The following is a 16424-nucleotide window of genomic DNA, read 5'->3' as shown; positions in this document are numbered from 1 at the left end:
GCCAACCTCCCTGCCTAATTGGGGGGATGGGGGTTGGCAGTAGTTAGAATTTGTAGGTTGAACAAACCAAGCAGCAAAGGTATCACAGAAGAGAAACAAGGATGATTAATTCATATCATTGTTATTGAACTTAAGGGTTCCATTAACTTCATTATTTGTCACGTTTGTCTTAATTACATTTTTGTCATTATAATGTCTAATGTTTTAAATAGTATGTGCACCAAGAGTGACAATGTGGCCCAGAAGCATAGAATATACAGTGGCATTTTTGTCATTATACTTGTCACCTTTAACCCTAAATTCAACATTTCTCTATGATTTCAGTCATGTTGTGGATGTGAGCTTCCTGTTGATTATGTATCTGTCAATATAATGCACTAGAATATTCAATCATTCCTTTTTCACATCTCCATAGTGTTTGTCAGGAAAAGATCTGTCTCAACAGATCTGCGCACTAAAGAAGTACAAGCACTCTGGGTGTACAGTGCAGGCAACTTACTTTGGTTTCTAATGTAAAAAAGCAACACCATACTCCAGCTTTAAACAATAATGTTGTAGGCTTTTTCAGCGCATTGGGGCATCTAGTGAATAATTGGAGTAAAGATTATTTCTGATTCCTAGGTTATCATGAAGTTATATAATCATTAGATGGCAGTGCTTCAAGGATAGTGTAGTCTATAATCACTGGTCGTAAAGAAGGTGAAACCCTTCTCCATATGGAGAAATGCATACTAGTTTTATGTACCTTTACCAGGATCACACAGTAATACAACATCCTGCCAGTGATTAAAACATTCTGAGGTCTTATCAAAGGTTCAAAGGTTTATTGTCAAAGTATGCATGTACAATACAACTCTGATATTTGCCTTATCTGGATAGCTATGAAACACAGAAGGATCATACATCAACTCCTCCCACATGAAAAAGAAACAAAACTTGCGGACCTCAACCCTTCCCCTGCAGAACAAACAGCAACATAGCAACAAATCTCCAAACCCTTCCCCTGCAGAACAAACAGCAACATAGCAACAAATCTCCAAACCCTCCCCTGCAGAAAATAATACCGTGACAATAACAATCCTTGCCCCCCTCACTCACAAAAAAAGAACATGGCAGTAGCATCAAAAACATATGGGCATATCATCCATTTCATTATGGAGTTACTCAGTTTATATTTTATGGGGATACTTCAGCATGAGCGTGGAATCAGTGTCACATCCCGAAACGGTAAGATCCATTTTTAGGGTGCAACCTAAATGTGTTTTGGTTGTTTAGACAATTAGGACTACATGAACATTCTACAAAAATTGAAAAGTTGACATTGAATTGAATTAAATTGACTTTATTTCTTACATCCTTCACATACATGAGGAGTAAAAATCTTTGTTAGGTCTCCATCTGAATGTGCAATAAGTGATTTATAGTAATTTGTAATAAATAGCATGTATAACAGGACAGTCATTATAGCATAGAAATACAATTGTATCAGCATGAATAATCAGTCTGATGGCCTTGTGGAAGAGACTGTCCCAGGGCCTGTTGGTCCTGGCTTTAATGCTGTGGTACCGTTTCCCAGATGGTAGCAGATGGAATAGTTTGTGGCTGGGGTGACTGGGGTCCCCAATGATCCTTTGGGCCCTTTTTACGCACTTGTCTCTGTAAATGTCCTGTATAGTGAGTGGGAAGTTCACATCTACAGATGTGCTGGGCTGTCCGCATCACTCTCCGCAGAGTCCTGTGATTGAGGGAAGTACAGTTCCAATACCAGGCAGTGATACAGCAAACAACAGGAATTCTGCAGATGCTGGAAATTCAAGCAACACACATAAAAGTTGCTGGTGAACGCAGCAGGCCAGGCAGCATCTCTAGGAAGAGGTGCAGTCGACGTTTCAGGCCGAGACCCTTCGTCAGGACTAACTGAAGGAAGAGCTAGTAAGAGATTTGAAAGTTGGAGGGGGAGGGGGAGATCCAAAATGATAGGAGAAGACAGGAGGGGGAGGGATGGAGCCAAGAGCTGGACAGGTGATAGGCAAAAGGGATACGAGAGGATCATGGGACAGAAGGTCCGGGAAGAAAGACAAGGAGGGCGGGGGGGGGGGACCCAGAGGATGGGCAAGGGGTATATTCAGAGGGACAGAGGGAGAAAAAGGAGAGTGAGAGAAAGAATGTGCCAGAGAAAGCAGGATCTCTCAGTGGCCACACATTTTAATTCCACATCCCATTCCCATTCTGACATGTCTATCCACGGCCTCCTCTACTGTAAAGATGAAGCCACACTCAGGTTGGAGGAACAACACCTTATATTCCGTCTGGGTAGCCTCCAACCTGATGGCATGAACATCGACTTCTCTAACTTCTGCTAATGCCCCACCTCCCCCTCGTACCCCATCTGTTACTTACTTTTATACACATTCTTTCTCTCACTCTCCTTTGTCTCCCTCTGTCCCTCTGAATATACCCCTTGCCCATCCTCTGGGTCCCCCCCCCCGCCCTCCTTGTCTTTCTTCCCGGACCTCCTGTCCCATGATCCTCTCGTATCCCTTTTGCCTATCACCCGTCCAGCTCTTGGCTCCATCCCTCCCCCTCCTGTCTTCTCCTATCATTTTGGATCTCCCCCTCCCCCTCCAACTTTCAAATCCCTTACTCACTCTTCCTTCAGTTAGTCCTGATGAAGGGTCTCGGCCTGAAACGTCAACTGTACCTCTTCCTAGAGATGCTGCCTGGCCTGCTGCGTTCACCAGCAACTTTTATGAGTGATACAGCAAGTCAGGGTGCACTCAGTTGTGCCCCTGCAGAAAGTCCTTAGGATTTGGGGACTCATGCCAAACTTCTTCAGCCGTCTGAGTGCAGGAGGCGCTGTTGTGCTTTTCTCACCACGCAGCCAGTATGTACAGTCCACGTGAGATCCTCGGTGATGTGTTCACTGAGGGACTTAAATCTGTTCACCCTCTCAAGCCAGATCCATTGATGTCAATAGGGTGTAGCCTGTCTCCTTCCTCCTGTAATCCACAACCAGCTCCTTTGTTTTTGCAACATTGAGGTTGTTTTCTTGACACCACTGTGTCAGGGTGATGACTTCTCTGTAGGCTGCCTCGTTATTATTTGAGATAAGGTCAAACAGTGTAATATCATCAGCAAATTTAATCAGCAGATTGGAGCTGTGGGTAGTGACACAGTTATGGGTATACAAAGAGTAAAGGAGGGGGCTTGGGACATAGCCCTGAGGTTCTCCTGTGTTGAGGGTCAGAGGGGCAGAGGTGAGGGAGTCCACTCTTACCAGCTGTGATCTGACAGGAAGTCCAGGATCCAGCTGCACAAGGCAGGGTAAAGGCCAAGGTCTCTGAGCTTCTTGTCAAGCCTGGTAGGAATTATGGTGTTGAATGCTGAACTGTAGTCCAAGACCAGCATTCTCACATAAGCATTCCTCTTCTCCTGGTGTGTCGAGCTGTGGCTATTGCATCAACTGTCGATCGGTTGTGTCAGTAGGTGAATTGTAGGGGGTTCAGTGTGAGTGGTAGCATGCTGCAGATGCAGTCCTTGACCAGCTTCTCAAAGCATTTGCTTATTGAGGTGAGTGTGGCAGGGTGCCAGTCGTTCAGACATGTTACCTTGTTCTTTTTAAGTACAGGGACAGTGATGCATGTTTTGAAGTAGGAGGGCGCTCTACAGTGGGAGAGGGAGAGATTAAAAATGTCTGCAAACAGAAGAATGCTCTCCACTCTCGCTGCACTAACCCTAACCTCACCATCAAATCTGCAGATAAGGGGGTGCTATAGTAGTCTGGCAGACTGGCCTCTACCTAGCTGAAGTCAAGTGACAACCCTCAGACACCTCCTCTTACAAGACCCCACTAAGGAGCACCAGGCCATTGTCACTGACCTTATTAACTCTGGGGATCTCCTATCCACTGCCTCCAACCTCATAGTTCCCTTACCTCACACCTCTTGTTTCTATCTTCTTCCCAGAATTCATAAACTTGCCTGTCCAGGTACACCTGTTGTTTCTGTCAGTTCCTGCCCCACTGAACTTGTATCTGCATACCTTGACTCTGTATTATTCCTCCTCCCTCCTCCCTCTCCCCCCCCCCCCCCCGGTTCAGTCTCGTCCTAGCTACATCCATGACGCTTCACACAGTCTTGATCTTTTCAGTGACTTGAAAATCCCTGGCCCTTTGTCTCATTTTTGCTACGGATGTCCAGTCCCTATACATGTCCAACCCCATGAGGAAGGTCTCAAAGCCCTCTGCTTCTTTCTCGACACCAGATCCAACCTGTTCCCCTCCCACCACCACTCTGCTCCATCTGGCGGAACTGGTGCTCAATCTCAATAACTTCTTTGGCTCCTCCTACTTCCTTCAAACAAAAGGTATTGCCATAGGCACTCACATGGATCCCCACTAAGCCTGCCTTTTTGTCAGCTATGTGGAATAGTCTGTGTTCTGGGCCTACACCAGTATCACTCTCTAACTTTCCCTATGCTATATCGATGACTGCACTGGTACTGCTTCCTGCACCCATGCTGAGCTTGTTGACTTCATCAACTTCGTCTCCAAATTCCACCCTGCCCTCATATTTGTCTGGTCTATTTCTGACACCTTCCTCTCCTTTCTCAATCTCTCTTTCTTTATCTCTGGAGACTGCTTATCAACTGATATCTTTTACAAACCCACTGATTCTCATAGCTACTTGGACTATACCTGTTGTCCTCCTTATTTAAAGAAAGGGCTTTCCTTCCTCCACCATCAACACTGCCCTCACCTGCATCTCTTCCATTTCACCCATGTTTGCCCTCTCCCCATCCACCCGCCACCCCACCAGGGATAGAGTTCCTCTTGTCCTCACCTACCACCCCACTAGCCTCAGCACCCAGCACAAAACTCTCCATAACCTCTGCCCTCTCCAATAGGATCTCACCACCAACATATGTTCCCCCCCCCACCACTTTCTACTTTCCACGCTTCCTACTCGACTTCCTTGTCCATTCATCCCTCCCCACTGATCTTCCCCCAGTACTGTACTTATTCTTGCAAATGGAAAAGTGCCACACCTCCGCCTCACTACCATACAGAGCCCCAAATAACCCAGCGGTGACACTTCACCTGTGAGTCTGTTGGGGTCATCAACTTCACCTGGTGTGGTTTCTTGCATATTGGTGAGACACAACGTAGATTGGGAGATTGCTTTGCTAAGCACTTACACTCCGTCTGCCAGAAAAAGCGGGATCTCCCAGTGGCAACCAATTTCAAATCTACTTCCCATTCCCATTCAATGAGGCCACACTCAGGTTGGAGGAACAACACCTTGTATTCTGTCTGGGTAGCCTCCAACCTGATGGCATGAACATTGATTTCTCAAACTTCCAGTAATTGGCCTCCACCCCATTCTCCTTCATCACTCCCCACTCCCATTTTCCTCTTTCCCTTTATCTTCTTCCCCGCCCATCACCTCCTTCTGGTGCTCCTCCCCCCTCCCTTTCGTCCGTGGCCTTCTGTCCTCTCCTATTAGATTCCTTCTTCTCCAGCCCTGTATCTCTTTCACCAATTGACTTTCCAGCTCTTTACTTCACCCTTCCCTCTCTCTTGGTTTCACCTATCACCTACTACCTTGTATTTCATAGTCATAGTCATACTTTATTGATCCCGGGGGAAATTGGTTTTTGTTACAGTTGCACCATAAATAATTAAATAGTAATAAAACCATAAATAATTAAATAGTAATATGTAAATTATGCCAGGAAATGTCCAGGACCAGCCTATTGGCTCAGGGTGTCTGACCCTCCAAGGGAGGAGTTGTAAAGTTTGATGGCCACAGGCAGGAATGACTTCCTATGACGCTCTGTGTTGCATCTCCGTGGAATGTGTTTCTGGATGAATGTACTCCTGTGCCCAACCAGTACATTATGTAGTGGATGGGAGACATTGTCCAAGATGGCATGCAACTTGGACAGCATCCTCTTTTCAGACACCACCGTCAGAGAGTCCAGTTCCATCCCCACAACATCATTGGCCTTACGAATGAATTTGTTGATTCTGTTGGTGTCTGCTACTCTCAGCCTGCTGCCCCAGCACACAACAGCAAACATGATAGCACTGGCCACCACAGACTCGTAGAACATCCTCAGCATCGTCCGGCAGATGTTAAAGGACCTCAGCCTCGTCAGGAAATAGAGACGGCTCTGACCCTTCTTGTAGACAGCCTCAGTGTTCTTTGACCAGTCCAATTTATTGTCAATTCATATCTCCAGGTATTTGTAATCCTCCACCATGTCCACACTGACCCCCTGGATGGAAACAGTGGTCACCGGTACCTTAGCTCTCCTCAGGCCTACCACCAGCTCCTTAGTCTTTTTCACATTAAGCTGCAGATAATTCTGCTCACACCATGTGACAAAGTTTCCTACCGTAGCCCTGTACTCAGCCTCATCTCCCTTGCTGATGCATCCAACTATGGCAGAGTCATCAGAAAACTTATGAAGATGACAAGACTCTGTGCAATAGTTGAAGTCCGAGGTGTAAATGATGAAGAGAAAGGGAGACAAGACAGTCCCCAGTGGAGCCCCAGTGCTGCTGATCACTCTGTTGGACACACAGTGTTACAAGCACACGTACTGTGGTCTGCCAGTCAGGTAATCAAGAATCCATGACACCAGGAAAGCATTCACCTGCATCGCTGTCGGCTTCTCTCCCAGCAGAGCAGGGCGGATGGTGTTGAATGTACTGGAGAAGTCAAAAAACATGACCCTCACAGTGCTCGCTGGCTTGTCCAGGTGGGCGTAGACATGGTTCAGCAGGTAGACGATGGCATCCTCAACTCCTAGTCGGGGCTGGTAGGCGAACTGGAGGGGATCTAAGTGTGGCCTGACCATAGGCCGGAGCAGCTCCAGAACAAGTCTCTCCAGGGTCTTCATGATGTGGGAGGTCAATGCCAATTTCTTTCTCTCCTTCTTCCACCTTTTTAATCTGACTTCTGATCTCCTTTTCCAGCACTGATGAGGGTTCTCAGCCTGAAATGCAGACTTTTACTCTTTTCTATAGATGCTGCCTGGCCTGCTGAGTTGCTCTAGCATTTTGTGTGTGTTAACTGGAAGTATTTAATCAAGTTTTGCACTTAGAACTTAATTTTAGTTAGTTTCTGTGTTAGCCAAAAATAAACCACCATTATTGTTAGGGATAGGTATGTAATTATTATGAGAGATGTAGGAAAGAGAAATGGTGTCTGTTTCCCATGTTAGGGGTAGCTAAAATTAGAGAGTGGCTGTTAACAATTAAAAAGATGGTCAGCTAAAACTGATTAATCTGAATAGGTAGTGAAATACTTCCAGCTGAGGTGGAGTGAGCAATTGGAATTACAAACATTAGTATTTTGCTACTGTTCAGAGTGATTACAAAGACTGTAGCTTAAATAATGTGAAGGGTGGATATTTTGTCAGCATGGAAATTTAGTGCAAAGAAGGTAACAGACTGAATTGAATTGACTTTATTTCTTACATCCTTCACATACATGAGGAGTAAAAATCTTTATGATACGTCTCCATCTAAATGTACAATGTGCAATCATAGTAATTTATAGAACATAGAATAATACAGCACATTATTGGCCCTTTGGCCCACAATGTTGTGCCGACCCTCAAACCCTGCCTCCCATATAACTCCCCACCTTAAATTCCTCCATACACCTGTCCAACTGTCTCTTAAACTTCACTAGTGTATCTGCCTCTACCACTGACTCAGGCAGTGCATTTCCACGCACCAACCACTCTCTGAGTAAAAATCCTTCCTCTAAAATCCCCCTTGAACTTCCCATCCCTTATCTTGAAGCCATGTCCTCTTGTATTGAGCAGTGGTGCCCTGGGGAAGAGGTGCTGGCTATCCACGCTATCTATTCCTCTTAATATCTTATACATCTCTATCATGTCTCCTCTCATTCTCTTTCTCTCCAAAGAGTAAAACCCTAGCTCCCTTAATTTCTGATCATAATCCATACTCTCTAAACCAGACGGCATCCTGGTAAATCTCCTCTGTACCCTTTCCAATGCTTCCACGTCCTTCCTATAGTGAGGCGACCAGAAATGGACACACTATTCCAAGTGCGGCCTAACCAGAGTTTTATAGAGCTGCATCATTACATTGCGACTCTTAAACTCTATCCCTCGACTTATGAAAGCTAACACCCCATAAGCTTTCTTACCTACCCTATCTACCTGTGAGGCAACTTTCAGTGATCTGTGGACATATACCCCCAGATCCCTCTGCTCCTCCACACTACCAAGTATCCTGCCATTTACTTTGGACTCTGCCTTGGAGTTTGTCCTTCCAAAGTGTACCACCTCACAGTTCTCTGGATTGAACTCTATCTGCCACTTCTCAGCCCACTTCTGCATCCTATCAATGTCTCTCTACAACCTTCGACAATCCTCTACACTATCTACAACACCACCAACCTTTGTGTCGTCTGCAAACTTGCCAACCCACCCTTCTACCCCCACATCCGGGTCGTTAATAAAAATCATGAAGAGTAGAGGTTCCAAAACAGATCCTTGTGGGACACCACTAGTCACAATCCTCCAATCTCAATGTACTCCCTCCACCACGACCCTCTGCCTTCTGCAGGCAAGCCAATTCTGAATCCACCTGGCCAAACTTCCCTGGATTCTATGCCTTCTGACTTTCTGAATAAGCCTACCGTGTGGAACCTTGTCAAATGCCTTACTAAAATCCATGTAGATCACATCTGCTGCACTACCCTCATCTATATGCCTGGTCACCTCCTCAAAGAACTCTAAAAGGTTTGTTAGACACGATCTGCCCTTCACAAAGCCATGCTGACTGCCTCTGATCAGACCATGATTCTCTAAATGCCCGAAGATCCTATCTCTAAGAATCTTTTCCAACAGCTTTCCCACCACAGACGTAAGGCTCACTGGTCTATAATTACCCAGACTATCCCTATTACCTTTTTTGCACAAGGGGACAACATTCGCCTCCCTCCAATCCTCTGGTACCATTCCCGTGGACGAGGACATAAAGATCCTAGCCAGAGGCTCAGCAATCTCCTCCCTTGCCTTGTGGAGCAGCCTGGGGAATATTCCGTCAGGCCCCGGGGGCTTAAATGTCCTAATGTATTTTAACAACTCCAACACCTCCTCTCCCTTAATATCTACATGCTGCAGAACACCAACCTCACTCATATTGTCCTCACCGTCATCAAGTTCCCTCTCATTGGTGAATACCGAAGAGAAGTATTCATTGAGGACCTTGCTCACTTCCACAGCCTCCAGGCACATCTTCCCACCTTTATCTCTAATCCGTCCTACGTTCACTCCTGTCATCCTTTTGTTCTTCACATGATTGAAGAATGCCTTAGGGTTTTCCTTTACCCTACTCACCAAGGCCTTCTCATGCCCCCTTCTTCCTCTTCTCAGCCCCTTCTTAAGCTCCTTTCTTGCCACCCTATATTCCTCAATAGACCCACCTGATCCTTGCTTCCTAAACCTCATGTATGCTGCCTTCCTCCACTTGTCTAGATTTTCCACCTCACTTGTCACCCATGGTTCCTTCACCCTACCATTCTTTATCTTGCTCACTTCCTATATAATTTATAATTATTTATAATAAATGGGACAATCAAAGTAATATAGAAATACACTCAGAACAGCCTAAGTTAATCAGTCTGCAGGCCTGGTGGAAGAAGCTGTCCCGGAGCCTGTTGGTCCTGGCTTTTATGCTGTGGTACTGTTTGCCGGATGGTAGCAACTGGAATAGATTGTGGTTGGGGTGACTCAGGTCCCCAGTGATCCTTCAGGCCCTTTTCTCACACCCATCTTTGTAAATGTCCTGAATCATGGGAAGTTCACAACTACAGATGCACTGGGCTATCCGCATCACTCTACAGAATCATGCGATTGAGGGAGGTACAGTTCCCATACCAGGTAGTGATGCAGCCAGTCAGGATGCTCCCAGTTGTGCCCCTGTAGGAAGTTCTTAAGATTTGTGGGCCTATGCCGAACATCCTCAACTGACTTATGTGAAAGAGGTGATGTTGTGCCTTTTTCAGCACACAGCTGGTGTGTACAGACCACGTGAGGCCCTTGGTGATGTGGATGCCAAGGAACTTGAAGCTGTTTTCCTTCTCAACCCCAGATCCATTGATGTCATATTTAAAATACTAATAAATAAGGTTACATTAGGAAGAAAGTAACTTTTTAAAACATTACATGATAGTTGGACAGGGTGTTCCTAAACAGCCAACTTTTGAATGCGCCTACATATGAATGAGCTGCCATATTATTAAATTCAAAAGTCCAAAGTATGGACATGTGTTTGTCCTATGATTGGCAGAACTAGTTTCTTTTCTCTCTTCACTTTTAATGGTTATTCTTTCTTATTGGCCTTGTGTGTTTCTGATGCCATAACTTGCAAAGCTGTGGAGGTATGGTTCCCACATCAAGTGAATTTTGTGTATTTTCCACCTTGTGGACAAAATCATACTGTGGATATCCATAAAAATTGAACTTGTTCGTTACCTTGAGATGGTCCATAAAACAGTCAAGTGGTGAGTGCTGACCTGAGAGTGTTACTGGATTTTAAGTTATTATTCTGAAAACAGAAACATGGCATATTTCCTGATTTCTTGATTGATCACAGTGAGATGCGTGAAGTCCTGTATTGCTTCCTACATGTAGGAAGCAATGTCAGCTGATAGAACTCAGTGTAATTTTGAATGATGAGCTGCAACTGCTGTCAAGAAACAGGCAACGGAATATTCTGAGGAGAGAGTTAGATGTCAAAGTTCACCTTGGAAACAATATTGACAAAAGAAAAAATGATACACTGTTTATTGTGATTACAAGAAGTTAGTGCAGGAACTCCAGATGGAAGTTTCCAAATTACTACTAGTGTCACAACCATTCCAGTCCTTCCACTAACTTCTGTTGGAGCAGATAAGAGCTGCATGTTTGAGTCTCAAATGTTTTTAATGTTTCTAGCCACTCCTACCCACCCCACCTCTCTTCTGTCTTGCACAAAACCCAGTTGAATCATGATTGAAGCAATTTGCAAATGACTGTATGCTGTTTGAGCTTTATTCCCATAGTCATCCACAGTCATCAAACATCAATGCAATAGAAAGGGGGTCAGTAACTCTTTAAATTGGTGAGGGCCTGTGAAAAAGGAACTATGAAATGCTGGATACTTGTGACTAAACTAAGCAGTTCAGAATAAGTGACCACCCATTTAAGAGATCCTCCGTCTCAGCTGCATCTGCTCTTAGGATGAGGCTTTTCATTCCAGAACTAGTAAGAGATCCTCCTTCAAAGAAGGGGGCTTCCCTTCCTCCACCATTCATGCTGCCGTCAATTGCATCTCTTCCATTTTGTGCACATCTGCCCTGACCCCATCTTCCCACTACCCCACCTAAGATAGGGTTCCTCTTGTCCTCACCTACCTCCCCATTACCTTCGCATCCAGCACATAATTCTCTGTAATTTCCACCATCTCCAATAGGATCCCACCACCAAGCACATCTTTCCCTCCCCCCGCTTTCTACATTCCACAGGGATCGCTCCCTTCGTAATTCCCTTCTCCATTCCTCTCTCCCCACTGATCTCCTTCCTGATACTTATCCTTGCAAGTGGAACAAGTGCCATACCTACCCCTATACCTCCTTCCTCACTACCATTCGAGGCCCAAACAGTCCTTCCAGCTGAGGCGACACTTCACCTGTTAGTCTGTTGGGGTCATCTACGGTATCTGGGGCTGCCAGTGTCGCCTCTGTATATCGATGAGATGTAACGTAGATTGGGAAACTGCTTCACAGAGCAACTACACTCTGTCCACCAGAAAATGTGGAATCTCCTGATGACCACCCATTTCAATTCTACTTCCCTTTCCCATTCTGAAAAATCAGTCTATGGCTCCTCTACTGCTGCAAAGAGACCACACTCAGGATGGAGGAGCAACACCTTGTATTCCGTTTGGGTAGCCTTCAACCTGATGGCATGAACATCAATTTCTCGAACTTCTGATAATGCCCCCCTTCACCATTCCCCTAATTCTGTTTCCCTCTCTCACCTTATCTCCTTATCTGCCCATCACCTCCCTCTGGTGCTCCTCCCCTTCCTTTTCTTCCATGGTCTTCTACACTCTCCAGTCAGATTCCCCCCTTCCCCAGCCCTTTACCTCTTTCACCAATTGACTTCCCAGCTCTTTACTTCACCCCTCTCCCACTCCCAGTTTCACCCACCACCTACCACCTTGTATTTCTTCCTCTTTCCTTCTTGTTCTAACTTCTCATCTTTTTTTCCAGTCCTGAAGAAGGGTCTGAGTCCGAAATGTCTATTCTTTGCTTTTTTCCACAGATGCTATCTGGCCTGCTGAGATCCTCCAGCATTTTGTGTGTGTTGCACCCTTTTAAGAGTAACTTCTTGTCAATAAATCTTTGGAATTGTTTACTTAAAGAGCTGTGGAGAGTGAAGCAATGAACATATTTGAAGTTCAATAGATTTTTGGAATATAGAGGAGTCAAGACTTGTGAAAACAGATGTGGAAATGTGGATGAGGCAAAACCAGATAAGCCATGATCCCATTGAACAATGGAACAAGTAATGAGATGTGATATTAGCATTTCTGCTTCTATCTCTTGTGTTATTATGACTGTGAATTTAACATAAATCCTTTTAACTTCATCCTCATAATGTATAAAGAAGATCAGGTATTATGAATAAACTTCTAGTTCAATATATTTGGTTCGTAACTCAAGCAAATTTAGATTTTGAGTTTTGAGACAACTAAATAAAATTGGAAACACTTGCATTTCTTTCCACCAGGGGGCGATAGAAAGATGGAACTAGCAGCCTTATATCGAGTGGCTTTAGGTTATCTCAGTACTGGAGAACCAGACACAGCAATAGCTGTAAGTACTACGTTGGTATTTGATCTTTGGCTCTTTGAACATTCAACCTTTGTTCAGTACATTACATTTTTGAGCAATGAACTGGCAATGAAAACATGAATATATTTGCTGTCCTGTAAACACTTTAAGAAGGAGTTTTAGTTAACATGGTGTTCCTTATTCCTATTAACTTTAAAAATGTACTTAATTTCTAGCATTTCTGGAAAGAGGTGAATTGATCCAAAATCATTGCAGCTGCTTTTCACTTTGAAAATAACTGATATCCATCTGTGTGGTGCTGAAAAGTAAACAGTGATGCTCCTTGCACAAATTTCCAGGCCAAAATATATCCATAATTGTTTAGTACAAGTACATAGTTCATTTTTTGATGATGTATCACATTAGTATTCTGATAGTTAAAATGAAAACTAATGTAAAAGTTAAGTTGGTATGTTGTTGAGAGGGCTGTTGATTGTACTTAATTTTTATTTCATTTTGTATTGCAGTTTATCTTTATAGCTTCCATAGCTCTTTTTATTGGATTTTGTGTATTTACAGTAATGTTTTTATCAGAGATCTTGTTAATGTACAAAAGAATTGAAGAAAAATCTGTTAAGTAGAGTAAACAGAGCAAGTGTGTTATAAAACCAGGGTGGAACTCCAAAAGAAATATAGATTCTTACAAGGATAAGGCAAACTATGCTGCAAAGGAAGAAAAGAAGTGGACAGTGACTACCTAGGATATAGTACTTTCTTTCAGGTATCTATAATTCCCAGTTCTCTCCTAGCCGAAGTAGCAACCCCACTTTCTGTTTTCTGCCACTGAGATTTATTAGAGCAGTTTTTTGATGGTTTCTGAATTCTCCTTCTCCATTGGCTATTATTCTAGCTAATTATGGGTTGAGAACCCTATACATCTTGGTAATTCTTGATTGTGATTTCTCTTTGTGCTTGTCTTTAAAATTAGTACAAATTGGATAACTTTTTAAAGACACATACGTGTCTAAGAAATGCGGAGAAATGTGAGAGACAAACAGAAGAGAATGGAGACCGCACAGGAAATCTGGGGAAAACAAAGTCTATGGAATGCAGGAAAATAAATGCAAAAGTGTTTACACACAGAATAAAACTGCAAAAAATGAGGCAAAAAATAGGGGGAGCAGGAAAGTTTGAGCACAGAGAAAAACAGACAGAAGTAGCGAGATACAATTTTTACTGTTTATCGATGAACAATATATTTAAGTGTTCAATTATATCAAAATAATTTGTGCTTTTTCTGTGTATGTATCAAGGAAGTGTCCCTGGTAAATATTACAATAGATCAAACTTCATTTTGCTATATTGCTAATATCAAAATTTTTGGAAATTTAGCAAACAGAAACAATCTATGCTTTATTTTGTTAGTGAAAGAATAAGCAACACTGCCCACATGCAAGCAAAGTTCATCTTAAGTAACACAATATTTAATATTTTAATTACCTAATAGTTCCTAGATTTAACTTTGCAGCATTATTTATTTGCATACTGTAATTTTATTGAAGTCTTTTATGTTTGCATTGTACAATGTTGCCAATGAATACTTAACATAGAATATACCGTAGAATCCAATAATGTCAACAAAGAAAAAAAGCAAATGTTTTATTTTTAAGAACCATTGTGTATAATTTACATTTATATTTTATTATATTAATCATCTCTCCTTCTGAGTGGAGCTCAGATGTATAGAGGCTTTAGATCATAGTTCCCTCCTCCCTTAGGACATCTGCTTATCATTATACTGAGCTTGCTAGCTTTCTACTTTGCCTTGTGGTAATATGCTGTTCATTGCCAGGCCAAGCCTCAGGGACATGCTAAAGAGGTCCTGCCATGCAGCTCAAGACTCCTGGGGTCTGTGCTCTGGGGTCTCTGTGGTTGTTTCCCTGCTTTTCCATCAGAGTTTCATCTCCGTTATCCTGTTGTAATGTGCCCACCTCAGGCTGTCTTTCTACGGAAGGCTACAGTCAGGATCTAACAGCAACAGCTGTTGTAAAAGACAACCATTTCCTCCCACTGTTACCTCATTAGTGTTTTCCCATTCAAGTACAGAAACATAGCTACAATTGAATATCGAGGAAGAATGCTTATTGAAGATATTTGCTACTAAATAGAATGTTCACAGTATCATTGTATATAGTTTGTTTAAAATAATATATGATTTATTTTGTGATTTTTAAAAATTAGTGCAATATTTTTATGATCTGAGTCATCATTTGATGTGTAAACAAAAGCATTGACACATACAGTAATTTCTGAAATATATGCCTATGCTATTGAATCCATTATTTAACTGAATTAGAGCAATTTACCTGGATCATGGTATCTGTGACTAACCCAATATTTCCCTTTCTAACACTTACATTTGTCCAACAAAATATGACAGAAAATATCTCACAACTATTTAATGATATAAAAATATAAGATTATACTTGTTACTTATCTATGCTGAACTTCAGCATAAAATTTCCATATTTTTAAACATAACCTAGGATATTGTGAATTGCATTGCACGATTCAGCAATTAACACATTTCTACAATTTAGATTAAAGCATTTGTTGGGTAGCCCAATAATTCAGTGATCTTACAATAATTGCTTTAATACAACATTCACAAAAAGAACTTTTAATGAAAAGTACGGCATTTTGTTCAATGAAATTACAAGTTTTTTTTAATTCACCAAAACCTAGCTGAATAAGAGAAACATTCAAAACTCTACATGTTTGATTTAATCAGAGAGTGCAAATTACTCCAGTGAAATTAAATGTAAATAAAATGAGAAAGTAACAATTTTGTTGAACCATAGATGTGGCACCTGCTTACCTCTTGGGCTTAATTCTGTAATTGTGATTATTTATATAATAGAAAAAATATGGTACTACTTGTTTCTATTCTTTGTTATAATGTCAGAAATTGCCATTGCAAAGATGAGGTATCATGTTTTATATGAGATATGCTTGAAGGTTTTCAAGAATTGAAAAGGTATTTGGTAGGACTCTCTTTATTGTGAATCTGATAACAATTCTTTTGGTCCGGTATCTGAACGTACTCCCAGTTTTAAGAAATGCTCTTTCATTATTTGATTCATTTTGAAGCATTGATTAATTCATTGTCAAAATTACAAGTGAAAAAAAAAACAGAATAAATTAATAATATGTAAGACTTTAATCCCTGCATTTTTTTTAAAAAATAACCTGCCAAGTACATAAGATTTGAATGTTTTTCAGTCATAGAAGATGTCTTATGAATTTAATTTTAGAATGTAATGTGCTCAAAATAATGTGATTTTTCATGTATAATTCTATGCAGCATTAAAAAGAACTTTCTGATGTGTGAGAATAAAGGTATTTCCTAATGTGCAGTGCACCAATGGAGGTTTAGTTCTAGGTACTGGTTGGTGCTGAAGTATGTAGATACATATACTATGATTTTGAGGTCTTGAGAGGATATTTCAATTTGACAGCAAAGTATATTGCCATTGACATAACTGTAAGATAAAAGTA

General features: G+C 42.2%; 1 protein-coding gene across 2 annotated transcripts in view; it reads left to right on the top strand.

The window, feature by feature from the left end:
* The window catches only part of ttc29 (tetratricopeptide repeat domain 29), a 368432-nt gene that overhangs the window by 153615 nt on the left and 198393 nt on the right, over positions 1–16424 (top strand). For both annotated transcript variants that reach the window (XM_072254722.1, XM_072254720.1), the window contains exon 7: positions 12823–12908. In XM_072254722.1, coding sequence (XP_072110823.1) covers positions 12823–12908 — 86 coding nt within the window. The remainder of the gene's footprint in view (positions 1–12822; positions 12909–16424) is intronic.

This window comes from Mobula birostris, chromosome 4 (assembly GCF_030028105.1).
Source record: "Mobula birostris isolate sMobBir1 chromosome 4, sMobBir1.hap1, whole genome shotgun sequence".
NCBI lineage: Eukaryota > Metazoa > Chordata > Chondrichthyes > Myliobatiformes > Myliobatidae > Mobula > Mobula birostris.
The sequence above is the reverse complement of the archived record's forward strand: the minus strand, read 5'-3'. Positions and strand labels throughout refer to the sequence as shown.